The sequence below is a fragment of the Microtus oregoni genome, unplaced genomic scaffold (assembly GCF_018167655.1).
Source record: "Microtus oregoni isolate MIOR12 unplaced genomic scaffold, Mior012 000007F_ref0000211, whole genome shotgun sequence".
NCBI classification, from domain to species: Eukaryota; Metazoa; Chordata; class Mammalia; order Rodentia; family Cricetidae; genus Microtus; species Microtus oregoni.
The window spans coordinates 40,727,889-40,751,215 of record NW_024543066.1 but is presented as its reverse complement, the minus strand read 5'-3'; the positions used below and the strand labels follow the sequence as shown (position 1 = coordinate 40,751,215).

Genomic DNA, 23,327 nt, shown 5'->3' with positions numbered 1-23,327 from the left:
TTTTTATTTCCTTGAACATAGGACTGAGTTCCATTCCACTTTCTGGTGCCCCTTTTCTCCTCAATCTGTACATTTTGTGTTTTTAACTTACTCAACTCACTTGCTTTCATTATAAATCTTCATAAGAGTGAACATTAGTAAGCACACGACTGAGTTTTACTAGGCTGTTTTGAGATTTATTCTGCCAGTGGAATTAATCCAAAACTCTTCACTTTAGTCTCAGGCAGACTTTGGGGCAAGGGCAAAAAGCACCTACATTCTTCACCAAAATATCACAAGAACAATCTCTAGGTCACTTAATAAACCACCCACAGTTTAAATCACCCTCAGCACCACTGTCTTCCATGCTCCTACTAGAGACACCATGACCACAGCAAGTTGTATAAAGGAATACATTTAATTGGGGCCTGCTTACAGGTTTAGAGATTTAGTCCATTATCTTCATGGTGGGACATGGAATCATGTGGATAGGCATAGTGCTGGAGAAGGAGCTGCGAGTCCTACATCTTGATCTGCAGGCAGCAGAAGGAGACTGTGTACCACACTAGGTATAGCTGGAGTTTATGAGACCTTTAAGCCTGCCCCACAGTGACACTCTTCCTCCAACAAGGTCACAGTTACTCTAAGAAGGCCACACCTCTTAATAGTGCCATTCCCTATGACCAAGCATTCAAGCACATGAGTCTATGGGGCCATAGTTTACTGGTCAAATCACCACACATATCCAGTGGTGGCACCTGATGAAGCTGTTTAGTAACTTCTCAGATTCTCAAAGGCTAGTCTCACTCTACAGAGACCCTACAAGGTGGCCAAGACCTTAGCTCATAGGTGACCTCATCAGAGATCACATTGACTTCGGAGACCCTGGGTACCTCAGCTCTTAGTCAGTGATATGATGCTAAGACCAGAAATTTAGAGCTGGGCATGTGACGGGAGTTGGGCCACAAATTGATGGCTAGTTTAACTCACACTAGACTGCAACTCACTGGTCTCCCTCTGGGTAGACATTGCAGAAAGGAAATGGAAAGCATGGTTGGTAAGGGTATAATGTTTCACCTTACCCCTGTGCTATCAAAGAGCTTATAGCCTGCCTACTTTTTTTTAAAAAATGGTAGTTTGGATGCTCACCTTACTAGACCTGGATGGAGGTGGGGGTTCCTTGGACTTCCCACAGGGCAGGGAACCCTGGTTGCTCTTTGGGCTGACGAGGGATGGGGACTTGATTGGGGGAGGGGGAGGGAAATGGGAGGCTGTGGCAGGGAAGAGACAGAAATCTTTTATAAATAAATAAATTTTAAAAAAATGGAACTGGGACAGCGACAGCACAAGCCTTTTGATTTCGTGCTTTTCACTTCCCATTCCTTTCCCCTTCTTTCATTTATCTTTGCCCCTTTTCTATCTTCCTTTCTTTTTCCATCCTTCCTTCTTCCTCCCTATTTTCCTCCCCCCTCCCTCCCCTTCTTCTTTCTATCGTGGGGATGAAACTTAAGGCATCTTGCACTCTAGGGCTCTACAACAGAGCCACATCCAGTTCTACCTGTGTGTTTTTTTAGTTTTGATTTTTTTAAAAAATGAACACGTTTTATGTGAAATTAAATAACCTTTATTTGAAAAAGAGAGAATTCTATGCTGTCATTTAAAGTAGCCTAACCCTTCCCCAAAGAAGTCCAGTGATCTCTTCTGTAATATTTGAAAATAAACCAACTTTATTTGAATCAGTCAATACCAATCAAAACTGGGAAATGCATTTACAGCTGGCTTAAGATATAAAGCAAGCGTTGGACTTGTGTGTATTCAAAGGCATGTCACATTTAGTAAGGCTTTTAAGCAAGGCCTGATCTCACCACAGTTAAGGGTCTCAAGAAAAGTGAGTTACCATTATTTGGAGCATCTACAAATTATTAATTAGAATTGCTAAATTGGTTAATTACTTATCTCACAAAAATTAAAAGGCTAGGTGACTGGGAGGGTGGGGAGGACAAATTTAAACATCAGCTGGATATTTTGCTCCTTTTGATTTTGTCCTTTTTATTTTTGAGATGGTCTCCTATAGCAGGCTGGCCTGCAACTTGCTACATAGCTGACCTTGAACTTCTGATCCTCCTGCCTCCACCTCCCTAGAGCTGGGATTACAAGTGTTCACACCAAGCCTGGTTTATGTAGTGCTGGAGATCTAGCCCAGGGCTTCATGCATGCTAAGCAAACACTCTACCAACCAAGCTAGATCCTAGTCTGATATCTTCTATAAATACATTCATGGTCAATGTCTCAACATCTTTAGCTATATACAAAAATATCGTGGCTTCAAACTTTTTTTTTTTGCCAAACATCAGGTTGATTTAATAGAAAATACAATTTAACTCAAACCTCATACGGGGACAACGTTTTGCTTATTTTTGGTAGTATAGCTGGTAGTAGTAGAGAACAGATCTATTTCCTCCAACAAAGTTAAATAGGATTGTGCTGTTTGATTCATACTTACAAGATGAAAGTGTCTTGAAACGAGGCTGAGAACAGAATGTTGTAAGGGGAAGAGAATGGACTTAGAGCTCAGCACAGACTGTTAGTTTGAGTGCTAGAGAGCAGAGGATGCAAGGTCACTGGCCTGTCTGTAGAAGGGCCCCATGGCCAATGACAAGATTCCGAACGCTCTCCCAACAGAAGAATCTGGTGCTTCATAGGCACGCTTCTCTCCTCCACGTTTTCTAGTGATCTTTCTTTCTTTCTTTCTTTCTTCTTTCTTTCTTTCTTCCTTTCTTTCTTTCTTCCTTCCTTCCTTCCTTCCTTTCTTTCTTTCTTTCTCTTTTGAGAAAGACAGGGTTTCTCTGTGTAGCCTTGGCAATCCTGGAACTCATCTTGTAGACCAGGCTGGCCTCAAACTCACAGAGATCTGCCTGCTTCTGCCTCCTGAGTGCTGGAATTAAAGGTATATGCCAGTATCACTTAGCTTAAAGATCTTTCTTAATGCCATGTATAGGTCTAATATATATGAATATATATGATACACATACTTAGATCTTAAAATATAAGCCTTGAGAATCACTGAACTTAGTTTCAAGCCCAAGTTAATGTTCCATGTTTCCAGGCAAGGACACATCCGTTTCCTGACTTGTCTTGTAGTTGAGCTCACCTCTGACCATGGGAAAATGGAGAATCCCAGAAGCACCTATCAGACACCTGTTGCTTCTAGAAAGATCTGATTGTTGTTGCAAATCCTTCCAGTGATGGCTGCAAACTCTTACTAGATGGACAACATCCAGCTTCTGTCTCTGCTTCCCTCAAAACACAATTTGCCTGAGCCTTGCAGGTTCCTGGGACTTTTAGACAGTTAACGTCTGTCTATGCTAAGCATGTTCCATTCCCAAGATGGTCCTAAAATGCTTAGGGCTGTATTTCTGTAGAATATGGCCATTTTGAAGCACAGGTGCTGTCTTCTCGACTGCTGTCTCATCTCACAACCAGAAGGTACCAAAAACATCCCCCAAACAAACCTCACTCTTGGAGCGGCTTCTTGTGGATGAAGAAAAGTCAAGATCCTGTCTGGTCCCACCAGCGCCAGAAGGGAACACCAGGGGCAGTTGCCATCTACCAGGAAGCTGGCACCTATTTAGGGTTGCCTGGCCAAATAAACCGACTGTTTCCAACTTCACAAATGAGTTGTTTGCTGCCAGGAGCCTAATCTAGACCCCTTGTTTAAAGGGTGAAATATGCACATACCTAAGACCCTGAATTTAGCAGGAAAATATGAAATGTTCTGGAACAACCAAAAATTCACTTTCTATCTTATTGTATATAGTTACTAATATCTTAATAAAGGTCTTCTCTCTGGGTCAACCTAAGATGTAGGAAGTTTTAAATAGGTAGATACACGCAACTCAGTCATTCTGAGTCTCACCCCAGCTGTCTGTCTTGCCTTCCGCTTGACACACACACACACACACACATACACACACGCGCGCACACACACGCACACACACACACACACAATTGTCATGTGTCAATCCAAGGTGAGAAATGAACACAAAAGAAATGGTTCCATCAAAATAGCTTGTCTTTCTCTGTCACCCAAATGCTTCCTGAGGGACTGGCATTTGCCAGAACAGCTCCTATCCAGTCTCTGCAGGCAATGCCTGCACGGTCTGAGTTAAGACTTGGAACCTACGAGAGGGTAGCTGCAGATGGTGAATCATATACATGGCAAGGTTAAGGCCAAGGTCCAAAGAAGCTGGAGCCTCAGAAGAAAACTCTGCTCTGGGGATGGGGGATGGTGGCATAATCATCATTTACTTAATTGCTATTTTTATATACCAAGACAACTCTGTCCTAAGATACTGGTCAGTCTAATTATGATTCTCTGATAACATTAAAATCACTTCTGAACTCAAGTACTCAGAAGAGCCTCCATTCTATAATCTCACCACTTTTTAAAGGGGGTTATCCAACATGGGCTAAATTTTGTTATGTATGTAAAACTAACTCAATCACAGGAGGACCTTCTAGAAATAGTATTGACTCAGCTTGGGTGGTTTATTTTTAAAGACTTGCCCATTTCTGGGCTCAGAATATCACGTGAGGGTCTTGAGTATTCTCCTTTCCCTCGGGGACCCCTCTATATGTATCCTGGTCTTCACCTTAGGTCCACCAGCAGGACACAGGGCTGTGAACTGCCTGGGTCACCCTGCTTGCAAGTTCTGGGAAGGATTCCTGAGAACAGCATGGTTTCCTATTAATTAAACAGCCTTCCTATGGTTCTGGAAGCCTCTTCCTGCCCCCTCCCTGCTCAGCAGGCCCACCAGGGGCTCTTTCCCTGCAGAAAAAGGGCTGGTCCCTCAGCAGAGCTGCCCTTTAAACACCCCAGGGGCAGTTTGCCGAGAGCCTGTAGAAAGGTTCCTGTAGGGTGGAAATGAATCGACTCATTTTGCACCTTCAAAGCCCTTTCAGGCTTATAAAACACAGGCAGAGTCCTCTTCCCCAATGGGCTAGGGAGACCTCCCACTTCCTCCCTTCTTGGATCAATGGTTCTGCTTTGCTTTCGTAATCCCTAGAGGCAGGTGAGTCCGGTGACTGTTAGCACGTGTTGACGTTTCTGTGGAAAGGACCCGTGCTGCCCCACCCTCCGGAGTAATGAGCCAAGTCCGGGGGCTTTCCGGTCCTCAGGAGCCTCGCCCTGCACTGGCAGCGACACAGAAAGGCAGGACTGTTAGAGTGAGGCCCAGCGGATGGATTTCTCCCATGTGCACCCTAGCTCATTGGTAGAGGAAGAGCGAATGGTTAACTCATTTGTCATAATGGTTGGTCAGTCCAGGTTCCCATACTCAGGCCCCGTGAGCTTTGTAGGTAAAACACAAGGCAGACAACTAAGGAGAGAAATATTAGGCTTAAAAAAAAAAAAAAAAAAAAAAAGCTTTTTCTTAAAAATCTGATAGATGAGTCTGACAGCAGGGAAAATAAACCCAGGACAGTATATTTTCCAAATTCAAGCTGTGGCTTCCCAGTCAGAAAGACCTATGGGCTTTCTTCCTAAGGTAGCCCTTGATCACACCATTCCCTATTAGAATTTCTCTTCCATCAGACGCTGGGGCTGAAGAAGCCGGGATCCTGAGCACACCCAGGTGGTAACCCACATCCAGAAGTGACTAGGAAGGGCCCGGAAGACAATTTTGGCCAATGTTGGAGTCTGCTTGATGGTTGGTAGGTGTGCCTCAAGAACAGTCCATGATTTAGATGGTGAGGGAGAAGACCGGTCCAAAGGTTTACTAGGCTACTTTTCAAACTCCTCGCTTTATCTGCTCCCATCCCTCTCCCCCCCACAACTCCACCCAAAGCCACTCATTGAAGAACAGTCCCACCCACTCATGTAATCTCCAGTGGCTGAGAGCTCTTCAGTCAGTGACCCCTGTGGCTGTAGACCCTGCGGGGTCTTTTGGCATCAACATTGCTTCCCAGAAGTCCCTCTCCTTTTGGATTGCCTCAGTTTACAATCCTAGGTCAACCGCCTTTGTGGCAGAATGAAGACAGGTGGAAAGCTGGGCTCAGTGCTGGCCAGGACGTAATCGTATTGCACCTGGTCCCAGCACTGCGACAAATTGGGGTGTATCCAAGGGGACATTATAATATGGCCCTCAGTCAGAAAGTGAGCAGCTGGAACTGCTCTGCGTGATTCCCAAAGCCACACCCAACTGGGTCCCTCCCCCAGCACTGTCTTCCAATCAAAGCATGGTTATCTCCCTAAGGATCATGGGATGATTTTTGTCGGTGGCCTCGCAGTTACTGAGGAAGAGGTGGGGTGGAGGAGAAGCTGGGACTGGAGTTGCTAATGCATCAGGGAAAGCGTTATGACATTGGCAGAAGGGACCAGTGACAATCCCACGGGAGCTCTTCAAACTGACCCCAGTCACACTGACCCTAGATGGGGTCAGCAGGTGGGAAGGTCTGCTGCTGTGTTCTTTCCTCTTGTCTGGCTCCTGGGATAGGGCGGAAAGATGGCACTGATCTTAGAAGGTAGCAGGCTGGAGCTGAGTTCAGGGGTGCCAGGCAGGATGTGGCTTCATTCTTTGCTTTTAAATGTTTCCTCAAGGTAAGGAAGGAAATGAGTCTGTAGAAGAAGGCCCTTGGGAGAAATAGAATTCCTTTGCAGCAGAATCGGGCCAAATGGCTAAGCTCAGGATCGGCTGAGGCGCCTGGCGACATCTGCATAGGCCAGCTCGATCTCGCTGTCAGCTGCACAGGTGTTGGTGAACTCGTCCCGCGCATAGGCGTTCTTGAGGTACCGCCACAAGCCTGTCATCTCAGCCGGAAAGTCATAGTTCCGGTACTTCTTAGCCACGATCTAAACAAAGAGGACAAGACAGAGGTAGTGTGAAGACAGGACACAAATCAGTAGGAGGTATTAGGGCCACGATTTCACGGGTGGCTGTGCATATCAGGTACATCTGTATGCACCAAGGCTGAGAAAAGTTGCCCAGAAAGACTAGCCATATCAGCAAGCTCTGAGTTTGATTGAGAAAGACTGCCTTAATGAGTCAATGGAAGAGAAATTGAGGATGACTCTTGACATCAACCTCAGGCCTCCATGTGTATGCACATACATGTTTATATGCACCAAAGCACATACATGCCTACAGACATGCAAACATGCATATGCATACACATACATAAAAACAAAAAAAAGTGTGCTGTGAAGGAAACCTGAAGCGATATGAATTTTTTTGAGGTAGACATAGTTTCCATTCTATGTAACATATTTGGGGAAATATGTGTGACAACCACAAGCATATTACCAATAGAGTATCCATGTTCACATAGCCCAAGCTAACCTCAAACTTCCTATGAGACTGAATTTTCAGTCCTCCTGCCTCCACTCCCGGGTACAAGGATTACAGATACATGCTTCATGTTATAGTTCAAATTCTCTTTATTTTTGGTCCCTCTTCTGCTATGCTCTAAATAAGCATTCTTATTTTTGTGTGATGGTGGTGGTGGTGGGACCCAAAAAAGTGAGTCAGGTATTAGCATGTATATGTGTAAGTTCTAGATCTGGTGAAGACGTGGGCCACTAGTAATCCAATCTTTTCTGAGTCTCCACGCTTATGGGATGTGGCCCGGGACTTGTGGAGAAGAGGGGTTTGTGTTTATAGAATCAGCAGTGTTTTAGGGGCCAGCTCTGGGATTCATCTGGCCACTTTGTAGTCCCGATTCCATCTGTCAGTTGTGACCAAGGACAAATCCCTGACACCTCTCTGAGCTCCAATTTGCTTTTCTCTGACATGGAGGTGATAGCAGGACTTTACCTTGCAGAAATGGGTAAATGGGTCCTGACAGAATGCTCAAGGGAGATCCAGACACTCCATAGCCATTGTCTAACACGATTCACTGAGGCCCGGCTGGTGCCCATTTCATGCATTTGCTTCTTCACTACATGGAGGCTGGCAGGGTGGTTTTTTTAATAAGGTCTGTGTAGTAGGGACAACTTTCTGGACACATGACCTGTGAGCTCTCCCAGGGCCTTGCACACAGAAGGCCCTTGCTGTTGCTTTAATGCTGTGTTAATATCAGCAGAGTCCTCATATATATTTTTTAACAAGGGCTCCTGTGTTCAATGTTCATTGGGACCTACCCATTAGTTCATCCTGCCTATAGCTCTCGGGGTCAGGCAGGGGCAGCAGAGAGTAGTATCTCTCCAAGGGTTCTGCTCCCAACTTCCTTCATTTTCTCTTGTGGGTGGAGAGACATCAAACCACAGGATCTGATATTCTGCTCAGAACCCCCTCAGCTCAGCTACGTGAGGATTTCTCCTTCCTCCCCATCTGGATGATGTAAAGTCCACAGAAAATTATGCCAAGACAAGGCCGAAGATGACCTACTGCACGAGAAACTCATTCTGGGGATCCTACTATACCAGGGAGGGCACACGTTCCTTCCAGGCGGCGCTCATTCCAGTTTTCAGGTTCCAGGACAATATTTACATTCTGTCCTGAGTCTCAAGGATGACAGCATCCTTTTCTCCTCCCAGCTTATAAGCAACAGCAGAACAGGGTGGGACCACAGTCTTCTCGCTTCTATACCCTTCCGTAACCCTAATAACTGGCTCATAAGCCCACTTTCATCTGGGTGCTGTGTTACACTACTCAGAACTGGGTGAGAGCTATTCAGATCTCTGAAACATCCTGCAAGGACTGTATACCTATTGTCCAGATGAGAAAGGAGAGGCACAGTCATTTTAATAAGTAAAGTTTCAGTGCACAGCTGAATTTAATCTTTGGTATCTTCTGTTATCTCAACATCAGACAAGGTACATTGAGGTATATGTGAAGAAACCATTCTGTGTGTGTGTGTGTGTGTGTGTGTGTGTGTGCACGCGCGCGCGCGCGCACGCGTGTGTGCGTGTATGCATGTGTGTGTGTTGCAGAGGATTGAAGCCAAGGCATAATGTATGTTAGGCAAACCACCCCCATTAAGTCACATCCTGGGTGTTCCAAAGCCTTTCATTTTAAACGTGAAAACATTCTTTAGCCATGAGCAAACTAGACCCAGAAGAGACTGAAAGACTCATGAGATGTTGCAGTGAATCTCAACCAGTGGATAGCGACCCTTTTGTGGGTCAAATGACCCTTTCACAGGGGTTACCTAAGACCATCTGAAACACTGATATTTACGTTGCAATTCATGATAGTTGCAGTTATGAAGTAGCAATGAAAATTATTTCATGGTTGGGGGTTGCCACAACATGAGGAACTGTAGGAAAGGGTTACGGCATGAGGAAGGGTGAGCACCACTGAGGGTCACAGGGACTGTCATTACAGGGCCTGTCCACTGAGCAATCAGGAACACTTGTTACAGTTCCTGCTCACCCCATAACTCTCCTCTTCATTCAGCCCTATGCAAATAATGAGGACAGACGACTCCGATCCTAGGCCCTAAGTGCAAGTTAATCTGTGACCTCTTACTGGTGACATTTAGACAATGATACCCTGGTTCTCTGACATCCTGGGAGACCCAAAAAACTGCTTGGGGTTCAGAGTCCCTCTACTTTTGTCCTGCTTCTCTGTGCAGAAGAGAATTGCCTGCTATAGCACCTTAGCATTTCACTGTCTGTGTTGGAAAGGGAAACCGGCCCCTATGCACATCTGCCCGGTAGCTTCTCAGTCTCATTCACAGGAGTTCCCTGTCTTTATGTCCATCCTCCCTCAGTAGTCTTCAAGGCACCTTCAAACTGATTGCATCCCCCATCTGCCTCTTCCCCTTGAGAGAGGGCTGATGAACCTCAGCTACTCTAGTCTCAGGTCTTGGGCTTTGTAGATAGCCTCATGTGGCCCCATGCTCCTGTGTAGAAAGTCATTTGTGACTTCCTCCCTTCCTCCATAGAATCTGTCCATTCCTCAAAACCTATGCTCATTTCCAAATTTGTCCCCCAATTTGCTTTGTTGTTATTATTATTGTTGTGGTAATATTGGGGTTGTGACCAGCCTACTTGTGTCTCATCAGGTAAGTCTACAGGCTCTGAAGAAAAGTTACTACACCCGCAGCAAGTCTGGAAGCCAGGGTAGAAGGTGCTCCCCTTCCGATGGCTCTACTGTTCTCTATGGCAGCCATGAGTCCTGTTTCTTATTTACTCCCACACCTCCGGTGCCAGCTCAGAAGGAGCAGGACACGACAGGGACTCAGCGGCAGAGACTGGCTCCCGACACAGCCAACCCTCCCTCTCACCTCCAAAGTCCAGGTGGTATCTTTGCAGGACCCACATCTTCAGGGCTCCCCATTGACACATTCCCACAAATCTGAGTGGTCCCCTGAGAAAGTAACTGCCACTGAGCATGGAAACCTCCAGGCACATCTGTGCTTCCCAGTATTCAAGAGGCAGAACTTCTTGATAGGAAATCATTCTCTCCTGGGGGTGAACCCTAAAGAAACCACCTACATTGTTCTGTCCTGCTTGAGTGTGGCCAATAAACAATAACCACCAGTTGTCCCAGAGCTCCCTCTGGTCACTACAAGAGGAGGGCCTTCCAGTTTGACCAGGGACCTTTGAGAAGAGATTGTCTCGGCTTGGAGCAAATCTAGACTGTGATGATTTTCTGACCAAGGGAACTAGCTGGAATTAGCCAAGTGGGATAAAAATGGCACAAAGTACAGTGAATGAATCTACTAAGAGCTGGTGTGCATGATTTGGCCCGAAGGCATGAACTTGGAATCCAAATACTCTCACAAGACTGAGGCAGGAGGATCTCAAATTAGAGAACAACCTGGATCGTTTATTTATAGACTCTGTGCCAGCTGAGCGCAAAGAAATGAGGTTGGGGATATTTTATTTCGCACTAATTAATAAAACCATACTTGATTAGCGCTAGCATATTAACTTGGAGTTTTATTATTTTTCCATTTGTTTATTTGTTTTTGTGGTGCTAGGTTTCAAGGGCAGTGCTCAGGAAGAGCTGTACCAGTTGCTAGGTTTCAAGGGCAGTGCTCAGGAAGAGCTGTACCGGTTGGTTTTGTCAACTGTACACAAACTAGAGGCATCTGGGAGAAGGAACTTCATCAGGTCGCACTGTGGATATGTCTGGTGGCCATTTTCTTGGTTATTGATTGATATAAGAGAGCCCAGCCCACTGTGGGTGGTACCATCCCTAGGCAGGTGGGCCAGGACATAAGAAAGTTGACCGATAAGCCAAGGGGAGCAAGTCAGTAAGCAATGTTCCTCCTTGGTTTCTGCTTCGGTTCTTGCTTCTGGGTTGCGGGTCTAACTTCCCTTTATGATGACTGTGATGTGAAAATGTAAGCCAAATATAAACCTCCAAACTGCTCTTGGTCGTTGTTTTATCAGAGCAATAGAAAAGCAAACTAGAAAACATATCCTGGGCTATCTTCATTAGTTTGGAAATAACAGACATGCAATTACAGAATCTATATTTATATTTATATGTCTCTCTCCCTTCCAAGTTGTCCCACTGAGAACAGTCACTGTGCTGAGCCAGGAAAAGCCCACCCATGGAAGTTTAGACCAGGCTCAAGGTGAGTGTGGGTCACAGCCCCTCAGCATCCTTGGATGGGGATAGATGTGTCTGGAAGGCAAGCAGGAATGAGGACGTACAGAACTCTGAGGTCCAGAGGAACTTCCTCACTCATGCTGTGAATTTGCTGTCTCATATGAAAATAGTTAGCTCCCACCGCCCAGATTAGACTTTGGCGTCTGAGGCCAAACTGCCTTGGCTCCCCTTCATGCTCTCTACACTGGAGAGCTTTGCCAGGTCCCTGGACCTGATAAGCTGGCTCAGCAGAAATCCAAGGAGACAGGAGCCCGGGCCCAGCCTTTGTTCCCTCCTAGGCCATCCTCCATCTGATCCCTGGCTTCCCAGAGCTAGAAACCCACTGAACTGTCTCCAAGGACAGGGGATTAGCTTGGTCATTTAGGGCTGGATGGAGCTGACGCATTCAGAGGATGGCATAGAAGCCTGTGTGTTTGCTTACTTTGACAAAGGATGCCTAAGTGAGTTGCCTGTACATGTTGGAGAAGAGAAGAGAGAAGGAAGGAAGGAAATGGAAACAAGGGAATTTGATCCACGCCTCTTCTTTTAGGCATGAGAAAAATGAAATCCTAAAAGATCAAATGACTTGCCCTAGTCCACCCTGCTAGTTGGTGGCAGGTGATGAATTAGACTTGGGTCTTCTGATCTTTCCATTCTATCACCATGACACCGTGTGACTGAGTGGGCATCACACATACCTAATGGTTCTGCTTATTCAGGGAAAGGAGGAGAAAGCACACTTTGGTGGGTGGGGTGTGCAATACTTAATAACTTCAAAGCAACATACTTGGCTGGTCCTACAAGAGATCTTTAGTTTGGCCCTGAGCCGAAAATGTCTTCATATTAAAGTGTTGTATTGGCCTGCCCTGGAAGCATGTAATTCCCTCCCCAGTTTTCGTGCTAACCCAGGACCGTGGGACACTCACACATGGATGGCCAGCTGAGTGACTTCACCACAGGCTGGAGTGCTCTCTAACTGGAGGAGAGTCTGTATATCTAGCTCAATACTACAGCTGAAAGTAATAGCTATATCCTACTGATGGAGAGTAGGTGAGCCTTCTCCTCAGTGAGGGACAGAAATAATATGACTACCATAAACAACATAGGGGCTGATCATATTGCCATAAATTAGTATTTATTAAAGGGTCACCACACTTGGAAAAGGTTCTGTGGTCAGAATGAGATGGTAAGACACAGTAAAAGCAGGGGCTTATTTGGGCGTAAGACCCTACTGCATGTTGTCGTCTAGATGGTGAGCATCAAAATGGATGAGGGTCAGGGTGAGCTGAGGAGATGACGGAGTCAGTAAAGTTCTTGCTTTTGCAAGCATGGGAACGTGAGGGTAGTTTCCTAATGTAACCCATACACAAGAACAGGTGTGGTGGTATACACGTGGACTCCCAGTGCTGGGAGACAGAGACAGGAGGGTCCCTAGAGCTCACTAGCCGGCTAGTCTAACGAAATTGGTGAGCTCTGAGTTCAGTGATAAAAGAGTAAGGTGGACAGGGATTGAGGAAGACTCCCAATGTTAACGTATAGCCTCCGTGGGCTTATAATGCATATACTTACTTAGATGTGTATGCACATACACAAATGCACACACATGAGAGAGAGAGGGAGAGAGAAAGAGAGAGAGAGAGAGAGAGAGAGAGAGAGAGAGAGAGAAGAAGGGAGAGGACAAGAGAGGAGAGGAGAGGAGAGGAGAGGGAGGTGTGTCTGTTTGGAGACCTCAGTAGGATCCAAATGCTGACTTCCAATGAGATAAAGGAGAACAGAGGGCTGTGGAATAATCCTTTTGTACATCGTGAAGATATTTCTTATTAGTTTAATAAAAAAAAAAACCAACTGGCCAATAGCTAGGCTGAAATAGGTTAGGTGAGAGAGCCAGACTGAGGGAATATTGGGAAAAAGGAGGGCGGAGTCACCAGGCATATACAGAAGGAACAGGACATTTAAAAATAAGGTAACAAGGCATGAATCGTGTGGCAGCCCATGAATATATAATATAATATATAATATAATATATATATAATAAATATGGGTTAATTTAAGTTGTAAGAGTTAGTTACTAACAAGCCTAAGCTATTGCCTGAGCATTCATAATTAACAATAAATCTCTGTGTAGTCATTTGGGAGGTGGCTTATGGGACAGAAACTTCCGCCAACAACGGAGCTGTCCCACGTTGCTCTGGAGCACGTGGTTGAGCTCCATATAGGAAAGGATGCTTTAGTACTCAGAGCTGTGTGCAGTCAGAAGACAAGGGCTCCTTACCAGAAACATCCCTCCACAGTGCACAGAAGGCTGCCACAGACACAGCAGGAAGTAGACCAGTGTGAGTTTGGAGGTCGTTTGAGATAAGTCTTGAATTTCCTCTTAAAAGCACTCAGTCTGTGACCTTTTCATAGGGAATGACTGAGCAGGTGGTGCAAACAGGCAGCAGGCACACTGAGAACAAGCGGGCATTCTCGACACCACTCCTTTGCGGTTTCTATGGATTCAGCCAATAGGGAGGGAGAATGGCAGGTGGGTACCAGAGGGAGCTTCTGGAGTCTGTGCACAGCAATGCATGAAGACCCATGAGGACCCATCTAATGCAGGTGGGAAAGCATGGTGGGGATAACTCCAAGACGAGGCTGCGATGCAACTGTGTATAGTAGCATTGCACTTATTATACATTGAGCCCCTATAGTAAAATAAGCAGTTTCATACCTAAGTCCCGCAATAACCCTGGAGATAAATAACAGATGACGATTTTATAAATAAATATGAAAGCTCAAGGGTTGGAGAGATGGTTCAGTGGCTAAGAGCACTGGCTACTCTTCCTGAGGACCCGAGTTCAATTCCTAGCATACACTCGACAGCTCACGACCATCCGTAACTCCAGTTTCAGAGTATCTGATAGCCTCTTCTGACTTCCGTGGGAACCAGACACACACAGTGTAATACACACATGCGGGTAAAACATCAGATGTATACATTTTTTTTTTAATTTAAGGAAATTCAATCCCAGAGAGGCTGTTCACCCAGCAAGCTGTGAAGGTTGATCTGGGTCCCTAATAAATCTGACTTCATAGCCTAGAGTTGTCTGGGCTCCCAGGAGTTACTACCCTTGATTCATCCCCCCCACACTTGGCTGGGCCTGAGAGGACGGCAATACCAGGCACAGACCCCTCTTACCTTGACAACATGCAGCTTGGGGAGCAGATTGCAGTCAGCCAGGGTCAGCTCATCCCCATCTAGGAACTTGCGCTGGGACCCTTTCTCATCCCCACGGATGTTGGTATCAATCTCCTCTGGCAGAGGCGTGTTCAGGTAGTCATCCAGCTTCTTTAGTGCCCTTGTCAAGCCCCTCTCAAGGGCTGCCATGGAAGAAAAAAAGAAGGGTCAGCTCTCTTACTAAATATAGTCACAGGGACTTCAAAGTACACATGCATGTGTGCACACGCACACACACACACAATAAATCTGAGAAACTAGCCAAGCAGCAAACACTAGTTATTTCTTTAATTTGATTCAAACACCAGATATTCCTTTTAATTTGATTAAATTCCTCTTACTTTAAGATGTGTCTCCTATTAAATAAAGAATTTCAGTAGTTAAAGCGTATGTCAAAGTATTCGGAGCTTATCTCCAGCAGGTACAACATTAGGCAACTTCTATTTTTTGTTATATTTATTTTTTGTCAATGATTCATAATACACACAATAATATATTTGAATAATTTTGAAGAAAAGGCTGATTAAGTAATTAAAAATGACACGGAAGTAGTCCTAAGATAGGACCAGCTTTCTGGAAGTATTAACTTTGACTAAACTAGCTGGAAATGGGGAGGGGACCTTCAGGGACCAGGACATAGGAAAGAGAGCCCCGTCCTGTTTGGGGGGACCAATGCAACCGACAGGAATGGCCATTAGTAATATGCATTCGATTCCACTGCATAGAGACTGTCACCTGTCATAGATGCAAAGAAGACGAGGTGGCAGAAGACGTTTATATTTCTATCCTGAGTATAGCAACTAACCCATTTAGATACGCAGGAGCAGAGGACCTTTGCATCATGGAAAGATGACATGGCAACTTTGCACCTGAATATACAGGGTTGCTGCATGGTCATTAACCACTGTACCTGTGACATCAGCCCCCCTCCTCAACTTCTCCCACCCCCTGTTTTGACAGCATTCTCCTGAGATCCCAGGAGTTCCCACTGACCCACATGGCCTCAGACACAAGGGGGGCATTGCCATCCAGAGGAGAAACTGCGAGGGCTGTCCTCCTTGTCATGGCTTCCCAGATGTGCCTTCTAGTAATTAGCCACTCCCAAACAACCCACTTTTGTCTTTTCATAGGAGGCCTTTTGTCTGAGACAATGGAAGGACACTAGACTGAGACAATGCTGCTGAACACTTCCTGGAATGTTTGGACACCGGCTAGAGGCAGGCCGTTAGTTTCTCAATACTTCCTTCTCCCTGGTGTGGCATTTGAACTCGGCTTCATCATCTGCTTTGTGTTTTCGGTTTGAGAGAATAGAGTGAGAAGAGCTGGGGAAAATGCTTGAATTCCCCTCAGTGATTGTCTAGACTGTGATGGGATTACCAGACTATTCAAGGGCTAAGGCAGAGGGTGGGTACTGGACAATACTTATTATGTTTTTCTCCCCAAAGCGATTGCATTTCATGCTGGATTTGTTTGCTTTCTCAAATCCTTTCAGCGATAGAGTGGGGCAAAAACCCAATCCCAGCAGGAAAGGAAAAAAAATAGCACAATATTCTAGTTTCAGTTTTGTTGTTCTGCTAAAACATCCTGTTACAAAGCAGTAGTAGGGAAGAAAGGGTTTATTTGGCGCACATTACTGAACTGCAGATCATCTTTGTAGGGAAGTCAGAGGCAGGAGCCTGAGACCCGTTGGTCACATCACATCCATAGTTAAGTTAGCAGCATGAAGCAAATATCCAGGCTGCCTTCTTGCTTGCTTGTTCTCTTGTCTGGCTCACCCCCACCTCCCGCCTAGGGAATGCTGCCACCCACAATAGGCTCTCTTCGTATCCGTGAGCAATCCATGTAATTCCTGCTCTACCTGACCCAAATAAATCCTCAACTGAAACTCTCTTTCCAGGCAAGTCAAGGTTGTGGCAAGTTGACATTTAAAAATGACCATGACACATGGTATAGTTGTTAAATTTTGATCAATTTGTATCAGTGGACGGAAATGAAGGAGTGTGCAAACGGAAAGGAGACATTCCAAGTCCTAATTCCCAAATGCCTCTTGGAGACCTTTCAGAACTGTGAAGTTTGGCAACAGTGAATATTGGCAAAGAGGCAGGAAGCAGTGATGGAGACCTTGAGAGAGCAGCTCTGGATAGAGTCCAACTATCTGCCAAATGAGCTCCTGAAATGGAAGGGGTAAAGTTTAATAACAGTTATGGTTGGGTCCTCTACCTCATTACTACAACGTCACACAGGGCATGTACATTCTGAGCATGCTCACTGCTTGTCAGTAACTTGACTTGCAGTAATCATGGTAGAGACACAAGATGAAAAGCAAGACGGAATCCCACAGTGACTCCCCACCCCCATTAGGATTTGGATTTTGCCTAGAATAGACTCACAGCTGAGGTTATAGCTTCAAGACCCTTTAACTGAAGAGCCCTCTCCAAGTCTGGGGGTGGGAGGACATGACTTTTTTCACTTCCCTGTTTAAGTTTATTGTATTAGCTTTGGGCACCATAAATCCCACCTGTGCCCCTGGTTCTGGAGGCTAGAGGTTAGCTCCTCAATGTCACTGAGTGACAGCCTCCTCATCTCAGTGACAATGAAAGCTCCCAGGTCACACATGGCCCCTTTTAGGTTCACTCAACTCAGTGTAGGGAAAGTTCCTGAGACAAGGGCCTGGGTCAGTCAATGGTTATCACTGTTTTCTTGTGACTCGATGAAGCGGTCATCCTTCTGCCTCTGTGTATCCTCCCATACTTCAAATCAGTGTACCCTTAAACATTCCAAGATGCAACAGAAAGTACGAGATTCCGAGTAGCCCCAAATCTGAGGTCAAGTCCCCAAAGTGGAGCTTTCTTTCCCTCTTTTTACTTATTTAGATTTTTAAAATTGTTTTTTGAGATTTGCTCATGAAGCTCAATAACTAGCAAAGATGGCCTTGAACTTTTGCTCATACTCAATAACTAGAAAAGATGACCTTGAACTTTTCCTCCTCTTGCCTCTGCCGCCCTAATACTAAGATTACAGGCATGTGCCACCATGGACCCTCCCTTGCATATTTAATACACAGCCATAACTATGTCCCCCTACACCCCCTGGAATCCTTGTTAGTGACAAACCATGTAGAGAGGGATGGTCAGAGGGGAACGGACACACCATACCCACATGCTGAAACACTCCAGGCTAACAAGCCGCCCGTGACAGTACCAGACATTCTCTTCCAGCCTTCTCCCTCCTGCCTGCTGGCTCAGTATTGAACCACAGGATTAAATGGTCTCTTTTGGCTGATGGCATTTGGGTCATGAAACCACTCACAGTGAACTTTCTACTCTGGTAAAATGGATAGGAAAGAGACCAGGGTGAAATGCAGGGGACAGTAAGTCCTTCGGTGTGTGTGTGTGTGTGTGTGTGTGTGTGTGTGTGTGTGTGTGTGCGATAGAGAGAGGGAAGGGGGAATCTCACCACTGAAAGGCTTCCTCAGACACTGGCTGTGGTAACTAACCTCAGGCAGGCTACGGCAGCCAGTGACCCTTGATGACTAACGTCCCATGAACTTGATGGATACCCAGTCTTTTAATTGCTCCGCTTCTGCTTCCCATAAAGATTTATTCCGCACTACACACAAATGTGCCGGGTAAAATATGCAATGAGGAAAAAGGGGAAGAGTTCATAAATATTCTCAGGCATATGCAAACAATCTCAAATTTATTTTTCTCTCTTTTTTTTAAGGAGAGAAAAAAATCCACCCATTCCATGATCACTTCCAGATTCATTGAGGTTGCTATTACATAAGAGCCAATATTGTTTTCTCGTCATAGAGAAATAATGAGTTGGGAATGGCAATTTGAGCTAAGAAAATAATATAGTCTTACCAAGGCATGGGGGTTGGAGGAGGAACGGGGAGCCAAGATTCTAATCCAGCCTCCAACAAGTTTCTGCAAGCATGGTTCAGCCCTGGTTTGCTAACATCTGGGCACAGCATGGGAACTGAGGATCATGAAACCAGCGGCACCTCTGGCTCTCAAAATTCACACAGAGAGGGGCAGATGCCAAGGGTGGTCTTTGAGACAATAGAAAGCAGGTCTGGGGTCAGGAGCTTTGTAGGGTCTTCTGTGTATTTTTCTCTCTGATGTGTACTTGGAGAAGTACACATATATTACATACACTCACACAGACATATCCATATAAACATAAATAAAAAGAAACCTTATAAAAATAAATTGGGAAAGAGATGGCTCAAGGGTTATCAATACTGGCTGCTCTTGCAGGGGACCTGGATTCAAGTCTTAACTACACAGGGGCTAAGAAATGGTTCTAACTGCAGTTCAGGAGATCGATTGGCCCTTTTTGTTTGTTTGTTTGAGACAATGTTTCTCTGTAGCTTTTGGTGCCTGTCCTAGAACTAGCTCTTGTAGACCAGGCTGGCCTCGAACTCACAGAGATCCACCTTCCTCTACCTCCTAAGTACTGCTGGGATTAAAGGTGTGCACCACCACCACCTGGGTTCGATTAACTCTTTCTGCCTCCTCAGGCACTGTGTGAGGTCTACAGACAGATACGCAGGCAAAGCATTTACACACATAATTTAAATTATAAAATGTTGTTTTAGAAAGAGATCAAGGCCCACCTTTGGCAAAGATCTGCAGCCTAGGTAGGTGCCTGCCCATGGAAAGGTAGATCATGACCGCTAGGTGCTGGCCCCAGGCTGAGAACCCTTCACACTCTGTCCCATTCATTGCTCCGCTAAGGACCATTCCCACAGGAAGGCAACACTCACTGTTTTCTGAAGGGACCCCTGAATGTGGTACTCATGGTTGCCTAGACACATAAGAGCCAAGGACTAGTATTTATTCTCACTTAACAGCTAAGTAAACCGAGTCACAGACATACCCAAGGCACATATACTTATGTTGGACATACATAGCTAGTTTCTTGAAGCATTCAGACCACTCCAAAGGTATACATGAACATAGCATGTTCTTGGTTTCGTTTGTTTTACATGCTTACTTAGAGGATCTCATGCGCTGGGCAGTGGGAAAGTTAGCAATTTATTAATCTATTCTGGATTGTAACCTAGTCTGATGTAATAGTCCCTCTAGAGGATTCTCAGTCTCTTTTGCATAGAAGTACTCAGTTTCTCAGACAGACTGTCTCTCCCTTGCTCTTCTCCCTGCGTAATGGAACTGGGGTGGAGGAAGACACTCCTGTGACCTAGTGGCACTGGGTGGGGGTGGGAGCTCATACATGTCTTGATTTCTCTCTAGTGTGGCTAAGGAGATGCTAGCTCTAAGGGTGGGGTGTATGTGGGCTTCTTGCCTCCCCTCCATGCTGGGAGGATTTGCAAGCCGAGCACTACATGGGTCTGTTAGACACAAATCTGCTGACTTCCCGGCCTCTCTCACCTTTCAGTCACCCACAAATCTCTAAGTCAGTGAATCCCAACCTTCCTAAGGCTGTGACCCTTTAATACAGTTCCTCATGTTGTGGTGACCACTTCCCCATCGTAAAATTTTCTTTGCTACTTCATAACTGTAATTTTGCTACTGTTCTGATTTTTATCTGATATGCAGATGGCCTTAGGCAATCCCCATGAAGGGGGCATTTGTCCCCCTCAAAGGGGTCACAACCCACAGGCTCGGAACCGCTTCTCTGAGCTTTCCTTTCAGTTTTTCTATGTCAAATAGTCTGTGAGGTTCCTAGAGGCTAGCCCCTTTGCCTAGGCGCATGCGGGGTCCGTCTGCGCTTTGTGAGCTTTCTGGACAAGGTTCTTGAGGGGTGAAAAACTAAAAGAGAAACTGGGATTTAGAAAATCTCTAAAAAGGTATGCAGCTATGTTGAATTCCAAAAATTAAATACCAAATTCCTTTTTTCCCCTCTTAAAAATCTTAACTTAAAATGGATCTGGAGAGATGGCTCAGTGGGTAAAATGCCAGCCTTGAGCTTGGCTCATCAATAACCATGTGCACCAAGGCTTAGCAGGGTGCATCTGTAACCCCAGTACAGCAGGATGGAGACGAGAGGGCATCCTGAAACAACTGACCAGCTGACCCAGGGGACACTGCAGGCCCAGGTTCATGGAAGAGATTCTGCATCCAAGAATAATGTGACCATCAACAGAAGAAGGTATCCAAGGTTGACCTCTGCTCCGTTCCCTCAACACACACACACACACACACACACACACACAGAGAGAGAGAGAGAGAGAGAGAGAGAGAGAGCCTTCTTAAAATATCTTAACCTCTAGACATAAGTATGTATAGCTTGAATTAGAATATTCTCAGAAATGCTAAGAAAAGCATATTTTCAAAATATTAGCCCAAATAGATAAGTCAGGAACAAAACCTAGTTTTAAAAATTGAGACACTGGATCTCAAAACTTAAATCTTTCCTACCCCGCAGGCCACTGTGAGTGCCAAAGGCTGTCCCGTTGCCTCTGGCCACCTCTGTGGTCTATCTCATGCTAATGTCATGTCATCCGTCTCCATCTCATTGTTAAGGTGAGCATCATTTCTTTGTGCCCCACCTTCAACCAATTGGAGTACACCTTGCTTTCTGCTATTAACGGTTGAGTTTGATTATGATCCTGATGCTTCAAGAGTCATCCAGAATGGCCTAGAATTTGTCTGTGAGTGCAAAGCCTACCAGAGGCCTTTACATCCTTTCTAAAGAACCAACAGAGGCTCTGCCTGTGCCCAGGCACAGTGCTGTGTAAGGAAAAGTGAAAATGTGTGGAGAAAATTCAATGGAGAAAACTGGGGTTCCTCCAAGGAGGAAAAAACATCTGGATACTGAGAAGTACTTGGAGAATTGGATGAAATTTCTGATTTTTCATCTGAGCTCATGTGGATAAAAAAAGGGGGAAGAACACAGCTGTCATTTGAGGGAGACCCCAGCCATCATGTTGTTGGAGGCAGAATAGAAACATAGCCACACTTTGCTGGCATTCAAGAGTTAAAAATAAATGAGATTTCATGAATTAGATAAGGTAATGGAGACCAAAAAAAAAAATCCAATAAGAAGAATCTGACGTCACCTCTCTGGCATGTTTTGGAGGGAGAAGCTTTTCTTCCCATGCCCTGGTATTACATGGAGGGAGGCGAAGAGGAGAGGTGGAATTGCTCAGAGCCAGACATTCAAGGAATTTGGGGCTGGGGCTGGAACAGAACAGGGCCATGAAAGCTGTGAGGTAAGGAGCCTGGCCAGCGGCAGACATGGTGACATTGTGACACTGAGGGGTGCATTTCTGAGGAAGTCGGAGATGCTGCAAGGACATTTCCAGGAGTGATTTCCAGTGTGGTGCCCCTGTCCCTGGTATATGATTTCCAGTGTGGTGACCCTGTCCCTGGTATATGATTTCCAGTGTGGTCCCCACTGTCCCTGGTATATGATTTCCAGTGTGGTCCCTATTGTCGCTGGTATATGAATTCCAGTGTGGTCCCCACTGTCCCCGGTATATGAATTCCAGTGTGGTCCCCACTATCCCTGGTATATGAATTCCAGTGTGGTCCCCACTATCCCTGGTATATGAATTCCAGTGTGGTCCCCCTGTCCCTGGTATATGAATTCCAGTGTGGTCCCCACTGTCTCCGGTATATGAATCCCAGTGTGGTCCCCACTGTCCCTGGTATATGAATTCCAGTGTGGTCCCCTGTCCCTCGTATATGAATTCCAGTGTGGTGCCCACTGTCCCTGGTATATGAATTCCAGTGTGGTACCCACTGTCTCCGGTATATGAATTCCAGTGTGGTCCCCTGTCCCCAGAATATGATTTCCAGTGTGGTCCCCACTGTCCCTGGTGCATGAATTCCAGTGTGGTCCCCACTGTCCCTGGTGCATGAATTCCAGTGTGGTCCACTGTCCCAAGCATATGATTTCCAGTGTGGTGCCCACTGTCCCTGGTATATGAATTCCAATGTGGTGCCCACTGTCCCTGGTATATGAATTCCAGTGTGGTCCCCACTGTCCCTCGTATATGAATTCCAGTGTGGTACCCTGTCCCCAGTATATGAATTCCAGTGTGGTGCCCACTGTCCCTGGCATATGAATTCCAGTGTGGTCCCCTGTCCCCAGTATATGAATTCCAGTGTGGTCCCCACTGTCCCTGGTATATGAATTCCAGTGTGGTCCCCCCTGTCCCCAGTATATGAATTCCAGTGTGGTCCCCACTGTCCCTGGTGCATGAATTCCAGTGTGGTCCCCACTGTCCCTGGTGCATCAATTCCAGTGTGGTCCACTGTCCCCAGCATATGATTTCCGGTGTGGTCCCCCTCCTGTCCCTGGTGCGTGAATAGTCACATAAGTGTTTGTGTTCATTGTGCAGGTTTGGGGAATCACCCAGAGTCAGGTTATCTGGGGGTAAGGGACCACACAGAGGTAAAATATAAAACAGTTGGCTGTGGGGTTTGGGTGCCCATAGGAAAGACACAGCAGGTAAAGTGGAATAGACTCTTACGAGGTCCCCAGAGCCACTGGGTCAGAGCAGACACAGGATTCCAGAGTCTTGGAAGGGGCTTACTCGGGGGTGCGGTCACTTCCTTTGTTTCTGGGCCTCTGGCTGTGTTAACATACCACTAGTGTCCACGGAGGATGGAGAA

The 23,327-nt window shown here is 45.8% G+C and overlaps 1 protein-coding gene across 2 annotated transcripts in view; it reads right to left on the bottom strand.

Moving 5' to 3' along the window:
- Positions 1-1,683: 1,683 nt before the first annotated feature.
- Positions 1,684-23,327, bottom strand: part of Clic5 (chloride intracellular channel 5) — a 153,071-nt gene continuing 131,427 nt past the window's right edge. For both annotated transcript variants that reach the window (XM_041655924.1, XM_041655925.1), the window contains exons 5-6: positions 14,701-14,882; positions 1,684-6,829 (exon numbers count right to left, since the gene is read on the bottom strand). In XM_041655924.1, the coding sequence (XP_041511858.1) occupies positions 6,662-6,829; positions 14,701-14,882 (350 nt within the window). In that variant the 3' untranslated portion in view covers positions 1,684-6,661. The remainder of the gene's footprint in view (positions 6,830-14,700; positions 14,883-23,327) is intronic.